This window comes from Meriones unguiculatus, chromosome 1 (genome assembly GCF_030254825.1).
Source record: "Meriones unguiculatus strain TT.TT164.6M chromosome 1, Bangor_MerUng_6.1, whole genome shotgun sequence".
Taxonomy (NCBI): domain Eukaryota; kingdom Metazoa; phylum Chordata; class Mammalia; order Rodentia; family Muridae; genus Meriones; species Meriones unguiculatus.
In genome coordinates this window covers 175,031,021-175,048,970 of record NC_083349.1, presented here as the reverse complement: position 1 = coordinate 175,048,970, position 17,950 = coordinate 175,031,021, and the positions used below count along the sequence as shown (strand labels likewise).

General features: G+C 38.6%; 1 protein-coding gene and 1 pseudogene across 3 annotated transcripts; both read right to left on the bottom strand.

Annotated features, from left to right (window-relative positions):
* Nucleotides 1–4,498: 4,498 nt before the first annotated feature.
* Nucleotides 4,499–10,114, bottom strand: LOC110542125 (olfactory receptor 143-like). Of its 2 annotated transcripts, XM_021628770.1 has the most exons (2): nt 10,103–10,114; nt 4,499–5,434 (listed from the first exon to the last, which is right to left on the bottom strand). In XM_021628770.1, the coding sequence occupies exons 1-2, from the start codon at nt 10,112–10,114 to the stop codon at nt 4,499–4,501; spliced, it is 948 nt and encodes a 315-aa protein (XP_021484445.1). The 2 variants fall into 2 exon arrangements, with proteins under 2 accessions (XP_021484445.1, XP_060233215.1); XM_060377232.1 differs by lacking the exon at nt 10,103–10,114 and having other exon boundaries at nt 4,499–5,435.
* A 6,525-nt stretch (nt 10,115–16,639) lies between these two features.
* LOC110542124 (olfactory receptor 8B8-like) lies at nt 16,640–17,587 on the bottom strand (annotated as a pseudogene). The gene has a single exon (XR_009589789.1). The product of XR_009589789.1 is annotated as an olfactory receptor 8B8-like (transcript).
* Nucleotides 17,588–17,950: the final 363 nt, after the last annotated feature.

The following is a 17,950-nucleotide window of genomic DNA, read 5'->3' as shown; positions in this document are numbered from 1 at the left end:
CAAGGGAAGTCTGCAGGAAATGAAAGGACTAGAGAGAAGGAAAATTCTATTCAAATTATATTATATTAGAAAAGAATCTATGTTTAATAAAATGGAAAAATAAAATTGATAAAAGGCATTTCCTCAGCAAACCAGAAAAATGGAAATTCAAAAAAGAAACAAAAGAATCAAAACACAAAATTTGTAAGCAACACAGTCTTACCAATAAGATTTTTAGGGAATAGAGAAGATTGTACTAAGATAGAAATCACATCAATTAAAAAATAAGAAATATTTATTGTGTATATTCTCTGAGAATCTGCAAGAATTCTGCTGTGAACCCATCTGGACCTCTACATTTTTAAAATGAAGGCTTTTTATTACTGATTTGATCTCTTTATCATAAGTTTGCTCTACTTATGGTGTTGATCTCTTCCTGGTTTAATCTTGGTAATTTGGATGAAGATAGACATTCATCCATTTTATTTAAGTTTTTACATTAATAGACTATAGGTTTTTTTTTTTAGACTATAGGTTTTAACTTTATTTCCTTATCATGTTCTGACTTTCGTGTCTGCTGTAATGTTTTCCAATTCATTTTTGATTGTGTTAATTTTGACTGTCCTATTTCTTTCTTTTGATTAATTAGGAAAAAGATTTATCAATCTTATCTTTTCAAAGAATCAGCTCATATTTTTTGATCCTTTGTATTGTTTTACTTGTTTCTATATCACTAATTTCTGGTCTAGACTTTATTATTTTCCCATATACTAGATATATGTTTAATTTGTTCCAATTTTTCCAAATTCTTGAGTTGCATCATCAAGTCATTTATTTGTGGTCCTTCTGGATTTTTAATAAAGTCACATAAAGATATAAATTTTCCTCAGGTTGCTTTTAGTGTGTCTCAGAGAGATTTAGTTTCATTGCATCAGAATGAGCTGTGCAAGCTTTAGGAGAAATATCATTAGTTCTACCAATCATGAAGCCTATCAACCAAAACAACATGGGGTCTAGAAAGATATTCTCAGTAGTGCAATAGTGGCAGTTTTATCTTGGTAGTAAGAAACACCTAATTGTAAGGAAAGCTCATTCAATGGGAGGGCATTCACAGTTAGTACTGTAAATCTAGCCAACTATCTGTAGCTAAAGATATCATCAGCCCTAAGAAAGAAACTACTACTCCCATTTTCCTAAACCAACAAAATTTCTAACTGTATTACAGGTTATTCTTTGGCTCTAGTTTTTTTACCAAAGGTTGATTTTCTCATTTGATGTAGAAAATGCCAATGACAAAATTCACAGAATTTTCTTTTGTGTAGATGATGACTTTTACAGTGGTCCATAACTGGTCGACATAGAGACATTTATGCCAATCCAAATTGATGAATCTACATGCAACCCATACAGCTAACTCTCAGAGATAATAATGGTAGAATTGGAATGGTGGTGAGAGCCAGAAGATAGGAACACCCGTTGGTAATGGTATCTTCTGGACGTGACAGGAAAGCTGCACACATGAAATCTTAACAATATGGTTTCCTAGGCAATACCTATAGAATGACCTGTTCTACGTGCCCAAAGTGGACACAGAAAATTTCACAGCACTCTACCCATAGATGAAGAGCCAGAAGCAAAGGGTGGTTGTTGAGAAAGGAGAGAATCATGAACTTTCAAATATCATACTTTCCTTAACTGTTAAAGCTGAATATGTTGTCATTTATGCTAATGACATCTAAGATACAAAATCAATGTAATTAAGCTTTCATTTTAAAACGGATTTAATATGTACTTGACATTTGTTAATAAGGAGTTATGAAACGAAGTTTTCTATTCCAATTATGTAAATGGTGATAAGATGATGCACAAATTAGATAAAAAGTATATGCAAACTATGTCTATATTTTAACAAATACATATATGGTGCATTTAAATACCAATTGTCAAATGAATGTACCTTTAAAAATTATCTTGAGTGTAACTTGTAGTGCCAGTTTTAAAACTGTAATAATTTATCTATAACCCTTATTACATTTTAATGATTTATCTGTGATTATTATTAAATGCAGGCTGATTAAAATATTAAATCAATAAATGTCCTCAACTTGATAAAATAATAAATAATAAATAAATATAATAAATAAATAAATATACTGTAAAATCAGCGTATTTGACTTGACAAAAGTGTGCCAAGAGTATTTGTTCATATTTTCTCCACCTGGCTCTGCTCAGACTATAATGTCACCTCAGAACACAGAGTGTATTCTACTCACATGACTCATATTGTATATTTGCGAAATTCCAAAGGCTTCTGGAAATGGAACTTCATATACCTTATACTGTGTATTTGATAATTATTCTATACTTTTAGTAAAATATGTCTTATGATCAAATTGTAAACCACACTATTTTAATAATGAGTTAATCAGATACTATAACAAATGAAAAGTAGTACATCTCAGCAACTGATAATTTGCTTTAAAAATTTCAATGCATTTAAATGTAAAAACATTATAATGAATATAAGTGCTTTGATATCTAATGCCAATAATTTTAACAAGGTTGAATCAATGTTCTTAATTTGCTCTTTTTTTATAAGCCTATCCTACTAATCTACCATTTCAGAACTTTTTTGTTTATTTGTTTGGGGTTTCTGTTGTTGGTTTGGTTTGGTTTGGTTTGGTTTGGTTTGGTTTGGCTTGGTTTGGTTTGGTTTGGTTTGGTTTGGTTTGGTTTGGTTTGGTTTGGTTTGGTTTGGTTTGGTGTTTTGAGACATGGTTTCTCTGTGTAGCCTTGGCTATCCTGGACTTGCTTTATAGGGCAGGCTGACCTCAAACTCACAGCAATCTCCCTGTCTCTGTCTCCCTGAGTCCTTGGATTCAAGGTGTGTGCCACCATACCCAGCTCACTTCAGAACTTTTTAAACACCATGATCTCCAAGTAGATATAAGAATTACAGTTTGTTAAAAAACCTAAAAAAAATATTTTAAGGTTAATGTCTTAGGCTTTTATCTTGACAGGTTAATTATTAAGAAGAAACAAAAAATGAAAGAGCAAATTAAACAGAAAGAATGTGAGAAACAGATGAAAAAGTGATACAAAATAATAAAGCTAAAAGCAACAGATTAACTAAACAACAAACTTTTACACAGAGGGACCAAATAATTTTTTTCACTCTCAGAAATAATAATGTTACCAAGACTAACAATTTAAAACCTTAAAATATAAGAATATACTATGAAAATTTTTATGCTAGTAAATTCAGTGACATAGAGATAGTAGCCAAATACTTCACACAACAATGTATTTTTACACCATATCCTTAGTTTCCTTTCATTATCTTTGATAAAACCCGATTGAAAGTCTAATTCCTGGCCTGATTTATTTTTTTAATCTTGGGTCACTTAAAACTCTGTTGCAGGGATGGAGCTACACCTGGGATACAAAATGAAGAAACTGTAATTAATAAAAAAAAAATTAATTAAAAATTAGACTTCAAAAAAATTACAGTTTGAATAATGATTCTCTGACTACCATACCACCACTGATGTGGTATGTGCCCTGAATTCATGCCAAGATGAGATAAAAAATGACAATGTACCCTCTAGACTAGATACATATAAAAAATTTTGTAGAGCATAATTTATATTAATTTTATTAGGAACAAATAATTTTGCTTCTCAGTGAAGACATTAATATCTAATAGGCTCCTGAAAGTATACATTTTATTAGAGAAATATTGACATGCCTCACAAAAATATCATCATTAAAAGAATAATCATTAATATAAAGAAACAAAATGAAATATCACTTTGTAGCTTGTTCTCTCCATTCCACTCCAAAGTCGTTTTTTTTTCTTTTTTGCATTGTGGATAATGTCTCTACTATAGACAACTTTGCTGAGCCATCATTCTAACACTCCTACATTTGGACCCATACTGAAAAAACTCTCCAAAAGTGTCTCTTTATCACTCTATTTCTCTCAATCCTTTTAGCATTAATAAAGACTGTTTTCTGAAAAAAATAATTATCTGGTCAGCTCTTCTTAGAAACAATACACAGCTGAACTTAAAGATTAGTGGTACAGGAGTGAAGACTCAGATTTTTAGGTTTTATTCCTAGGATTTAACAGTGTCCCATGGATCTATTTTTATAAAGAAGCTAGAAAAGCGAAATACAAAATAGTATTATCTTTATGTATAGAAATATTTCAAACCAAAGTCTTTATCTGGAACAAGTAATGATGAACAGGATGGATAATCTTGTGCATGTGGATGACTCTCAGATCCAGGAACAGGGCCACAAAGTGGACTGGCAGGTGATGATGATGGAGGTGGCGGTGGAAGTGGTGGTGTGCATATATGTGTGTGTCGTGTAATAGGAACTCTGAACAGAATGATAAAAGCAATGAAAAGGAAAAAAGGAAGAAGGGAAGTATAGAAGAAAGTTAATTGGGAAGGAAAGGAAGCGAGAAGCTCCTACAGTGCAGTGAGAAGCTGCTGCAGACACACCTGTTCACTCAGCTTCTGAGTCTCTTCATGGTTCTCCTCGCAGCAAGTTTAACATCCTTGTTCCTGAGACTGTAAATGAGAGGATTCAGCATGGGCACCAGAAGAGTGTAGAGCACTGAGAAAAATTTCCCCTGGTCTATAGACTTGGCGGATGCTGGTTTGACATAAGTAAGAAGCCCAGATCCATAGAATAGACTAACAGTTACAATGTGAGAACCACAAGTGCCCATGGCTTTGGACCAACCTGTAGCTGATGACATGTGAACAATATTTAAAAGGATGGAAGCATAAGACGTTAGGATAACAAGGCCAGATACAATGACAACTATGCAAGCAATAAAAGAACTCACAAGTTCATTGGCATAGGTGCTGCTGCAGGACAGCTGGAGAAGGGGGAAGATTTCACACAGGTAGTGGTTGATGATGTTGGAATCACAAAAGCTGAGCCTAATCATACAGCCAGTGTGAGCCATGGCACTTGCAAACCCCATCAAGTAGGACCCGAACATTAGTAAAGAACACGTCCGAGGAGACAGAAGGACAGCATAAATCAAGGGCTTACATATGGCCACATAACGGTCATAGGCCATGGCTGTCAGCACATAACACTCGGAATTGACAAAAAAGCAGAAAAAAAATAACTGAGTCATGCATCCTGTATAAGAGATGATGTTGCTTTCTGAAACAAAACCCATCAGCATTCTGGGAGTACAGACAAATGAGTAACAGAAATCGATGAAGGACAAATTGAACAGAAAAAGGTACATTGGGTTGTGAAGATGTGAATTCAGACAAATGAGAATCATTAAACTGAAATTTCCCATCACAGTGGCTGTATAGTTCAGCAAGAACACAAAAAACAAAGGCAGCTGGAATTCAGCTTGGTCTGTTAATCCCATAAAAACAAACTCAGTCACCAAAGAACCATTCTCCGTAGCCATTTGCTTCGTGGTGTGATCTGTAGAAAGAGGGAAAGCGTGTAACATTAACAGGAAAGTGTCTTTTAACAGTCATGGACTTGAAAGCTCAGTGTTTCGTGAAGATGATGCAAGGCATACAAGCATGACAACACAAGTTGATTCTTGAGGAATCCCCATTTCCTTCTTTCCCCAGCTGTGAGGTGTGTCTCTTTACAGAAAGAATGCTAACAAATTCTTAGTGGTTTTGGAACATCCTTTTCTCCCTACTCTTTAGTCTTCAGTAAGGATCAGAGATAGAAAAAAAAACTAAAATTAAGGATTATCAAAATCCCAGAATTTATAGCTTTGTGGCTGAAGAAAAATTATCGTGACAAAGTGATTCAATGATCAGCTTTGGTCCACAGAGACTTTATTGCTTCTGCAATAAACAGACACTCTTTCAAGGTCCTTAAGTATCCAAAACCTTTGATGATGAGGATGGTAACAGTCATTGGTAAAGATCTGTCTCTAATGCCCTACGAAGGGTACACTATGGAATGTGACAAAATTTCTACATGAGATTTCCTTCAGAAAATCCCTATCCTCACCTGCAAAAGGAAAACAGCATCATTACAGGATACTTTGTTTTCTGACTCAAGTGAGAAGCTATTGCATGATCCAGAATCCTATGAAAATTGCTTAGAATCCTGGAAAATTATTCTTGCTTTAAGATTTCCCCCCAGGTTGCATGAGTCCCTGGAGTGCATAAATGACTGATCCTGTGTTTACATCCCTACCATAAACACAGTGGTGGCTCATTTGAGACTCAATGTTGTGCTCATTTTATAATTCCCCATCAGGGATACTGATTGACAGAGTATTGGGGAGTCCACTTTGGAGTTTTCATCACAGCGGTCTGTACAACTCTTTAAGAAGAAAGTTGAGGGAAATACTACATGCTTTTAGTAATTTCCAATAATCCAAGAATTGTATTAATACATAGTAGATTTTAAATTAACATTCTAAAATGTTTTATAAAAAAGTCAAAAACAAATAGATAAACACAGATATTAAACTTATGGGATTTTAGTTGGGCTATAGTTTGTCCACAGCTGTTAATTGTCTTGTGTGGGGCATCGCTTTTGGTAGCTATTAACAGCTTACCTCATGCTTCCTGCAACACAAAGAAGGGCTTGGTCTAGGACCCTGAGGGTATAAATTTGAGAGCCCATACTTGGGATTAAAAAAATAACACATTTACATAACATAACTGCACTTTTAAAGAAACCAGAACTTTCATTACAAGGGTCAACTAGCCGAGGCCCATTGAAGATAGAAGTTGTGGCATGTGGCAAGTAGAAGTTTGAAGAGACCAGAGACAGACAGTGTGGTGGTTTGGAGCAGACGAGGAAGAGAAACACTTTGGGCCACAGTGGCTTGGAGGAGGCTGCTCTCTATGTTTGCTGTTGAAGAGGATTGGTATATCTCCCAAAACCCAGAAGAAGTAAAGGGGTCTATGCCCCGTCTCCCCACTAACCTCTTTCCTATGTAGGGTTGGAAGGTTGGAAGGGAGGTATAGGCCCAAATACCCCAAATAAAGTAGACTTACAGAAGAGTACTACTTACTCAGTTGATCTTCTTACGGCATTCCCTTCCCCTTCAGGTCCTTCTATTCTTCCCGAAACTCTTCTATAACAGTCCCAGATTTCCATCTAATGTTTGGCTATGAGTCTCAGCATCTATTTTTATCCACTCAGAGAACAGTTAGCATTGCTCATGTTTGAAAGTATATTACAGTAACATTAATATTACAGGGGTTGACTCTCTCCCATGGGATAGGTCTCATTGTGGGGAACTCAATGGCTGGCCATTTCCTCCAACTCTGCTAAATCTTTATCCCTACCCATCTTATAGGCAGGGTAAATTTTGGGTGAAAAGTTTTGTGGATGGGTTGATGTCCCCCTCCCTCTGTTAGAAGTCCTGCCTGGATATAGGGAGAGACCATGTCACTTTCTCAATAGAGAAAGTGCCAAATTGATTTCCAAAGTGGTTGTACAAGGTTACATTCCCACCAGCAATGGAGGAGGGTTCCCCTTTCTCTACAACCTCTCCAGCATGTATTGTCACTTAAGTTTTTGATCTTAGCCATTCTGATGGGCGTAAGGTGAAATCTCAGGGTCATTCTTGATTTGTGTTTCCCTGATGACTAAGGAAGTTAAGCATTTCTATACGTGTTTCACTGCCATTTTATATTCCCCTACTCAGAATTCTCTGTTTATCTCTGTACCCAATTTTTTAATTGGATTACTTTGTTTGTTGGTGTTTAACTTCTTGAGTTCTTTGTATATTCTGGATATTAGCCCTCTGTCAGATATAGGGTTGGTGAAGATCTTTTCCCAGTCTGTAGGCTGTAATTTTGTTCTGGTTCTGGTGTCCTTCACTTTACAGAAGATTTTCAGTTAGACTCTACCCAGGAGTGTATCAAAACAGATGCTGAGACTCATAGCCAAAGTTTGGACAGAGTGCAGGGAATCTGATGAAAGAAACAGGAGACAGAAAGACCTGAAGGGGACAGGAGTTCCACAAGTAGACCACAAGGCCACAAAATATGGGCTTAGAGGGGCCTGCAGAGACTAATTTTCCAAACAAAGACCATGCATGAAGAGGACTTAGACCCCCTTCTCAGATGTATCCCATGGGCAACTCAGTCTCCAAGTGGGTTTCCTAGTAAGAGAAGCAGGGGCTGTTTCTGACATGGACTCAGTGGCGGATTTTTTATCACTTCTCCCTGGAAGTGGGGTGCAGCCTTGCCAGGCCACAGTGGAAGAGGATGCAGCCAGTTCTGATGAACTCTGATAGGCTAAGGTCAGATAGAAGGGGAGAAGGACCTCCCCTACCAGTGGATTAGGGGAGGGGCATAGGAGATGAAAAGGAAGGGAAGGTGGAACTGGGAGGAGATGAGAGAGGGAGCTACAACCAGGATACAAAGTGAATAAATTGTAATTATTACTAAATAAATTTTAAAAAATTAAATTAAGAAGTGTGTTTGCTATAAGCTGCTGCTGCTGCTTCTGATTATCCCACAACCCTCCTTTTCTTCTCCCCCTTTCTTCTCCTTCTTCTTCTTTTACAAAATGGTAAGAACACAGTCTTCAGATGCCAATTTGAATAAAAAAAAAAACAATTCTTCCTCTGGAACTCTCTCCCCATATGGCTGTATTCTATATTCTTAAAGTCTCTCTTCCCTTTGGGAATCCAGGCACCTGTGCATGCTGGAAAAGAATTAAGCTTAGCCAGGAAGGTGGGTTAGATACAGCCCTTTCAGTGATACAGCTGTTCTTTATTGGGTGGATTGAGGGTTATACAAACCTTGGGGAAGTTGTAGAGGTTTTCAGGTGAGTGCACATCATTGCATGGGGCTGAAGTGCTGGGAATGATTCATTTGCATTGAGAGGAATTCCAGGTGCTAACTGGACACTCCTTATGAGGAAACCTGAAATCTGGTTACCAGGTTATGTGACCATATCAAGGGTAGCATAGACAGGGGTAGCAATGAAGAGCTTAAGATAGCCTGAATATAACTCCATTTTGAAATAAAGATCTTGACTGGGAACTGAATTCAGGCACCAGGAAATATCACAGAGTGTACACCTGGCAGAAAACAAAGTTAACTCTCCTAGCAACAGCCTTCAGGAAATATAACAGAATAAATGCTTCATAGAAAATAGAGACAAACTCCCTGGCAATAATCAATGGGAATCAGTTGAGAATCAGGTGGGAAAATTCTCCCCAATGTTTCAGATATGGTTTAGAAAAATAGCCATTGTGATTATATGTCTTAGCCATTGTGATTGTGTGCCTCAGAGAAGGTCACCCCGCCCTGCTAAACTTCACCCAGTTCTGTAACGCCAAGACTTGTGCCCCCCTGCTTGCTGCCATGGAAAACCCCTACTCACAGACTTTCCCTTTAAAAATCCTGTTCAACCAGAGCTCGGGGTCCCACTTCTCTACTGCTACGCCAGTGAGATTTGGGTCCCAAGTTCAATCGCTCTCGTAATAAAGCTCTCTTGCAATTGCATCAAGGCATCTCCTGGTGGTCTCTGAGGGTCCCGTGAACCTGGCATAACAGCAAGACTACATGCACCAGGACACACAGGCCCAGAACAAGAGGGAGCAAGCCTTACTCCTGCCAGTCTCAAGATTAGATTCTCAGCATTTGGAACCATCCTGACTTCACTCTTGCTCCAGGCTGGTTCCCCTTTTGCACAGTTTATGTGCCCCACATTCAAGGTCAGCATGCATAACTTAGTGAGACCTCATTTCAAAAAAAAAATAAAATGAGATCTGGTTTATATACTTCAGTGGTAGGGCAGTTACCTAGCATAAGTAAGACCTTAGATTTAATACCTGGCACACAAAGGTTGAAAATTGCATTTTTACCATTGTGTCTGCCCTAAAATAATTTTTTGAAACCTCTGTGACAGACTGACTGGCTTAAACAATGATAGTTGAGTGTCTTGCAGCTCTGGGGTTGAGAAGTCAGCCTTCAAGGGTGGCTTCTGTTTCTTCTCTGTTTGGTTCTCAGGTTTCTGTTCTTTTGCTGTGTTGTCATCTGGTCTTTCCTAGGTGTATGTCTGTATGTCTGCTTTTAATATATATATAATATATATGTGACTTTTTTTTATAAGGAAACTAGTCTGACTGGTTTAGGACCCCCATTAACATTGCAAACTTACTTAAATGGCTTTTAAACTAACCATGTCATTAAAAGCCTAGTGTTGTTACCGTCAAGGTACTGTCCTGGGAAATGGGACGCCAACAACAGCTCCTGCAGGAACACACCTGCGTGGTAACCACTGTTCTGCAGAGGAAGTGAACACAGTGTGGAACTGCACTGAGAGAGCAATATCAAGATAAGTAAGACTTAGGTGGGGAACAGATGTGCAGAGTGTGGGGATGGGAGGCAAGAGGGCTCGGAGAAAGAAGGAAACTGAAGATGGGGCATCTCTGAGACAAGCTAGACACCTGAACAGGGTAGGCTTCTGAGAAGATACGGGGTGACTATAACTGAGACTCCTAATAGCAGTGGTCATGGAGACTGAAGAGGGCATCTTCTATCCAAACACAACTTCTAGTGGAGGGAGGGGAACACCAACCCACCCACAAAACTTCTGACCCAAAATTTACCCTGCCTATGGGATGTGGCAGGGATAAAGATAGAGCAGAGATTGAGGGAATGTCCAACCAATGCCTGGCCCAACCAGAGACTGACCCTATGGGAGAGATCCAATCTCTGACACTACTAAGCACATTCTGCTATGCTTCCAGATGGGAACCTAGCATAGCTGTCCTCTCAGATGCTCCACCCACCAGTGGATAATACACATGCTGAGACTCACAGACAAACATTACTTGGAGCTCAGAGAGCCTGGTGGAAGAGTGAGAGGAAGGATAGAAAGACATGGAGAAGACAATAACTCCACAAGAACAACAGAATCAATTAACCGGGGTTCATGGAGGCTGAACCACAAGCTAAGGAGAGACCTAGACCCCCTACACATATGTAGCCAATGGGCAAGCTTAGTTTTCATGTGGGTTCTCTGGTAAGTGGATTAGGGCCTGTCTCTGAAATGAACTCTGTTACATGCTTTTCAATCACTTCACCCTGGTGGGGCTCTCTTGCTGGGTCTCAATGGAAGAGGATGTGCTCAGTCCTGAGGTGAATTGATGTGCTGCGTAGGTTAGTAGGGAGGTAGGGGTTCCCCTTTCCTGAGGAGAAGGGGAGGAGGGATAGAGGGAAAGTATGGGAGGATGGAACAAGAAAGATAGAAGGGAAGGGGCTACTATCAGGATGCCTGTGGTATATATGCAAGATTAGAGTCTCACAACAGTGTGATGCAGCCATGATCATTCAGGCCTTTACAGCCATTGAAGCAGGACATTCTCCCCAAGCATGGTTGGATACCATAAAAAGCTAAAATGATATGCTCAGGATGCGAGGCTAAGCACTGCACTCAGGGTCAGCAGCTTTCGACCCAGAGAAGAGCATGTCTGATTGCATGCGGGTTGATGCCCCAGGTCCCGCCTCTGAGAAAAAGGTATCAGTCGGGTCTGATGATCTTTGGGTGGATGACACCTAAATGAACATCGGTACAAAGTCCCAATTTATTTCTAATATCAGAGATCAGACCTCTACTCTTGCCTGATGCATCTAAAACAAAAAGGGGGAACTGTAGAGAGCTGCGGAATGCTATGCCTTAAAGATGGAGCTGGTTTCCGCCTTCCACCTTCCCGATGGTGAGTGCTCTCTGTCACGAACAATTCCACATTTGGCTAAGGCTGAGGATCTGGCTTGCATCCATGTATGTGGACCTATCTGCATTGCACACGTGGCACGCCTGGGTTGGCTACCCAGAGGCTATTTAAGCTGTGGGCTGGCTTTCCCCAGGGTCAGATGATTGTTCAAGGTTCCTGAATAAACTGCATTGAAAAAAAAATATCAGGATGTAAAATGAATAAAAAAATAAATAAACTTATATAGTTAAAGAATTTTAGAAAGAAAAGTAAGGCTTGTTTTTCTTTTTTATCTTAATTTTTTTATTAATTACACTTTATTTACTTTGTATCACCCCTGTAGTTCCCTCCCTACTCCCCTCCCACTCCCTCCCTTCTTTTTCCTTCTCCATGCATGCCCCCCTCCAAGTCCACTGGTAGGGGAGGTCTTCTTTTCCTTCCTTCTGATCCTAGTCTGTTAAGTCTCATCAGGAGTGGCTGCATTGTCTTCCTCTGTGGCCTGGTAAGGCTGTTTCCCCCTCAGGAGAAGGTGATCAAAGAGCAGGCCAATCAGTTCATGTCAGAGATAGTCCCTGTTCCCATTACTATGGAACCTACTAGGAGACTGAACTGTCATGGGCTACATCTGTGCAGGGGTTCTGGGTTATCTCCATGCATGCTACTTGGTTGGACTATCAGTCTCAGGGAAGACCCATGTGCCCAGATTTTTTGGATCTGTTGCTCTCTCTAAATGGGACCTCATGAAACTGAAAAGCTTCTGTAAAGCAAAGGACACTGTCATCAGAACAAAACGACTACCTACAGATTTGGAAAGGATCTTTACCAACCCTATTTCTGACACAGGGCTAATAATCAGTATAATATAAAGAACTAAAGAAGTTTAAAAGCAACAAATTAAGTAATCCAATTAAAAATGGGAAACATAACTGAACAGAGAATTCTCGGTAGAGGAATATCGAATGGCAGAGAAAAATTGACTATGCATGGAGATAACCTAAGACCTCTGCACAGATGTAGCCCATGGCAGTTCAGTATCCAAGTGGGTTCCATTGTAATAGGAACAGGGACTGTCTCTGACATGAACTGATTGGCCTGCTCTTTAATTACCTCCCCCTGAGGGGGAAGCAGCATTACCAGGCCACAGAAGAAGACACTGCAGGCACTCCTGATGAGACCTAATTGACTAAGATCAGAAGGAAGGAAAAGACCTCCCCTATCAGTGGACTTGAGGAGGGGCATGCATGCAGAGGGTAGAGGAAGGGAGGGGTTGGGAGGGGAGGAGGGAGGGAACCACAGGTGGATACAAAGTGAATAAAGTGTAATTAATAAAGAATTTTAAAAAAAAAGAAATGCTCAACCTCATTAGCCAACAGGGAAATGCAAATCAAAACCACTCAGAGATTTCACCTTACACCCATCAGAATGGCCAAGATGAAAAACTCAAGTGACAATACATGTTGGAGAGGGAAAGGGGAACCCTCCTCCACTGCTGATGGGAATGTAAACTTGTACAACCACTCTGGAAATAAATCTGGCACTTTCTCAGACAATTAGGAGTAGCTCTTCCTCAAGATCCAGCCATACCACTTCTAGGCATATATCTAAAAGAGGCTCAAGTAAGACTTGTTATGTATCATTTCACTAAAAGAGAAAATGAGGCTGTCAACTACATGGGCACGAAATCACCTACTGCTTAGAATTTGTATTTTCTTATTAAAAGTATCCCATAAAAATAAAAAGATAAATAAATAAATAAATAAATAAATAAAAACAATTTTAAAGGTATTCTGTACTTAAATCCTCCTATTTTACAAATGACTCAACCATTTATCCTATTTTCTTCAATACAGCTCTTACTATGTACACAATTCTGTTCATGAGCCTTGGAAATAATGACCTGGCTTCATGACTTGTGGTTATCTAGACTTCTCAGGCATTATTGCTTTGCAATGAATGTATAAGAAACATAATAAAGTAGAATGGTACTATTTCACCAATAAAATCCTTTCAAACTGAAGGTATAGTCACGGTACTTAGTGCTTTTCCACCATGGAAGAGACTATATCAATTCCAAGTTGTAAAAAAATATTATGTTTCTTTAAGAATTTTAAAATATGCCCATATGCTAATATATATGTTCCATATGTGACAGAAGCATATTTCTATTCTATATTATAGTTTGAATTGATCTTACAGTGCTAAAATTAAATACATATTTGCATTAATATATATGAATCTTAAATGGCCCCAAGTTAACTTCATGTGTGTGTTAGCACAAATTCTTTCAACCTCAAATACAGCAACACCAATAGTCATATTTGATAGCTTCCATAGATATTAGGAATGGCAGCTATGCCAGCAGGCCATCATCAGCACTGGGAAGTTCTTAGGCCAGAAGCAGAGCTACATGCCTACAATCTCAGTACTTAAAGGAGGAAGGCAAGAAGATGATAATTTCATGGCCACCCTAGGCTTCCCTATACAAGCTCTGTCTCAAGGCAAAACAAAACAAAAATAAGAAGTGGGAGTCTATTTGAATACTAGGTACATAGTAACCAGTAAAGTTAACTGAAAAGATATTTCATGCTCATATTCCTTGAATATAATATTTAAAAGACAGAAATAAAACGTGTATCACTTATTTAGTGTGTACCACAGCAGTTTTAATGTTAGCCATGTGAAGTCTAGGACTAAAAGGACAAAGACTCAAAACATACAGAATCCAGACTCAAAAACAGACCGGTGACCCTGGTCTTTCCATTTCACTCAGTTTACTTACTAAAGGGGAAGGGGTGAGACAGGGTTAAGAGTATCAAAGAAACTTCGTGCCTCCTTCAGGACATGGGAATTTTTATTTAAATTTGTTGTTTCATGAATTTCACCACAGAATGTTTATAAAGGAACATTGACTGAGCTTCAGAATATAGGGGAAGGAAGAAAAGAAAGCCCATTGTATGATAGACATCACCTTTATTTTAATTGTGCTTATTGACATTCATTCTTTTCTTCCACAAAGCCCGTATTCAACCTCATTTACTAATTATTGGTCACACTTATATGCATGTTTTTTCTGCTTCCATAGCATTCACCTGCTTCCCATAACCATCCCAAGTCATCATGAAGATTGCTCCACATCTAAAACTAAGCTCACCTTGTCCCTCTGCTTAAATGATCAATTGACCACTTTGCCTTCAGTCAGGTCACTTGCCATCTCCTTAGAAAAAGCCCTTCCAGCCCAAGATAATAAGTTTTTTCTCAATACAATTATATTTGTTCAAGGCATTCTGTACCATTTTTTCTAATACAAACTCACAGATACAAAAAGTATTTTTTCACCACTTACTAGTCTGTAGCCTTCTAAGATCACAAGCAACTTCACCTTTTCTCGGGGCTGTAATGTTTTATTTTATTTTTAACTCTCACACCAAAGCTGAACAAAGCAAACCAACAGGAGGAAAAGAGTCCCAAGGGCAGGAAAGCGAAGGACGCCCACAAAACACCAAGTTAACAGCCATAGTATATAGACGGAAGGCCTGGTGCAGACCCCTGTAGACTCTGCCTGCCACTTCAGTCTGAGAGTCCGTATGGGCCCTGCTTAGTTGATTCAATGAAGTGTATTTTCTTAGGGTCCTCTAAACACTCTGACTCCTACAGTCTTTCTGCCCCCACTTCCTTGTGATTTCCCAAGATCCTAGGAGAGGAAACTATGAAGATCTCCAATATGGGCTCTCTCTCTCTCTCTCTCTCTCTCTCTCCACTGACTGGATTTTTAATGTTTGAACAAAGATTACAAATCTTGATGTCTAAAATAGGATACATGCTCAAATTATATTCACTATTCAATAAACTGCATCATTGTATGTAGAACTCTGAGACAAGATGAAAGTGAAATTATTAAAGGGAAAGAATGTAGTGCTAAAAAATATTATATGATTAGTTTGAGTAAAAGACAAAATTCCTCTTCCAATAACTAGTGAACCTGCTTAGTCAAATTCTTCCCAGTGAAGACATCACAGGTACTTACGCTCACATGCCTGCCATCAAGTCCATGAAGGAAAATACTAATATAGGTTTCCTGTATCCTGAATGATTTAAATTGTAGTTTCACTGGAATCACTACAGGCTCATAAGCTACTCTTTACTAAACTGCTTTTTACTACTCTTTAAGAATATAGAGAGACGACCAGAGTAAAAAGAGCATTTCCCATCTGTCCTTCAGCCTTTGGAGAAACAAAGGACCCTTTCAAGAAGAACTCTCCAACAAAGTGTCCCAGAGGGTTATTAACTGAATAAATGAGACACGGTCTTTAAGACTACTAAAATTACTATACCAGTAGCACAGCAACAAAAGACTTGTAGATGTACTCTAACCAAAGTTCCCATAGTTGTGCTTAAAATATAGCTCCATGGTAGAACACTTGACTAGCATGTAAGACAGCCTGAATATAAACTCCCACACATAAACTGAAAAAAAAATAGAAAAAAATGTACATTTTAAAATCTTGACCTTTCCACTTCTGAGAATAATATTATCTGGTTTTATACTTAAATCCTCATGATGTCTAAGGCTAGAATATACCATGCTAGTAGTTGGCTGTACAAGTGTGTTTGTTCAGTTTTCAATACTGAGTAAAATAAGTATTATTTTGGGAAATTTCAGATAAACTATTTTCTCTACCTTAAAAGGAGGGTGGATTACATATCCTTCACTGTCTTTATTTCTGAAATTTCCCCAATAATTTAAATAATTTTAATTCCACACTATTCACAGGTTCTTTTTTTTTATATCCATGTTTACTTGTTGCAGCCATTGAAGTTTTTAAAGACTGTCAGTCAAATGCATGACCGCAAGAATATAAGTAAATTCTCTGACAATGAGCTACTTCTACAATCTGCTCACTAGTTGCAAATCTAATATGTCCTAAGATTTCCTTCCATAACAAATGTAGATTCTACTTAGGTAAACATGCTTTTCTTCAAAGTTTTTCTCAGTGCAATGTGGACATCCTTATTCCTTATACTGTAGATGAAAGGATTCAGCATTGGTCCCACAATGGTATAAAAAATGGTTGATACTTTGTCTTCATCCACAGATACACTAGAAGGCTTAAGATACATGAAGGCAGCAGCTCCAAAGAAAAGAGAAACAGCTATTACATGGGAGCCACAGGTACTGAAGGCTTTTGACCTACCCTGGGCAGAATGGATGCTGAGGATGTTAGAAAGGATCAAGGTGTAAGAAACAAAGATAGTCAGGCTGGGCACTATTACATTGACACCCACAACAATGAAAACCACCAGCTCATTGATGGAGGTGCTAGTGCAGGAGAGCTTCAGCAGAGGAAGTATGTCACACACATAGTGATTGATGACATTGCCATCACAGAAGGTGAGTCTCAGCATGCATACTATGTGGGCCATGGCTTCTAAAAACCCCATCACATATACACCCACTGTCATCAAGAGGCAGACCTGATGGGACATGGTGACCTGGTAAAGCAGGGGCTTACAGATGGCAGCATATCTGTCATAGGCCATTGCTGTCAAAATGTAACATTCATCAATAACAAAGAAGCAGAAGAAAAAGAGCTGAGTCATGCACTCAGCATAAGAGATGATGTTCTTTTTCACAAAACTCACCAGCATTTTGGGGGTTATGACAGAGGAGTAGCAGAGATCAGTGAAAGAAAGGTTGAACAGAAAGTAGTACATGGGGGTGTGCAGGTGAGGATTCAAAACAATCAGAACAATCAAGCCCAGGTTCCCCACCATGGAGACCACATAGATTCCCAAGAAGAGAAAGAAGAGAGGTAGCTGGAGCTCTGGCTGCTGTGTCAGGCCCAGCAGGATAAACTCCCTCACTGTGCTGGAGTCATTGCCAGAGGCCATTCTGCCTTAGGTCATATCTGTAAGAACAGCAAAAATCACAACATTAAAATGAAATCCCAACCCTCTTCAACTTACCACATTTAAATGAGACTAAGAACCAGAATAGAATGATAAATTCAAGCTCACACTTCTCTGTTCCTTTGTTTTCTACCTATCATGGGAGTTAAGATACAGCAATAACCATAAATATATGGAAGTAATTTCTTTGGGAATAATATTGAGAGAACCAATGACATTATTGTCTCTGTACCATCTCAATTCTACTTCTAGCTTGACAATCCACCTTCTACTTCAGGCTCAATGATAGCATCAAAAAAGAAGCAAGGCACATCAAAAGCTCCCTGGGTTGCTCAGAGGTAATTTCGGGGAAAGAAAAAC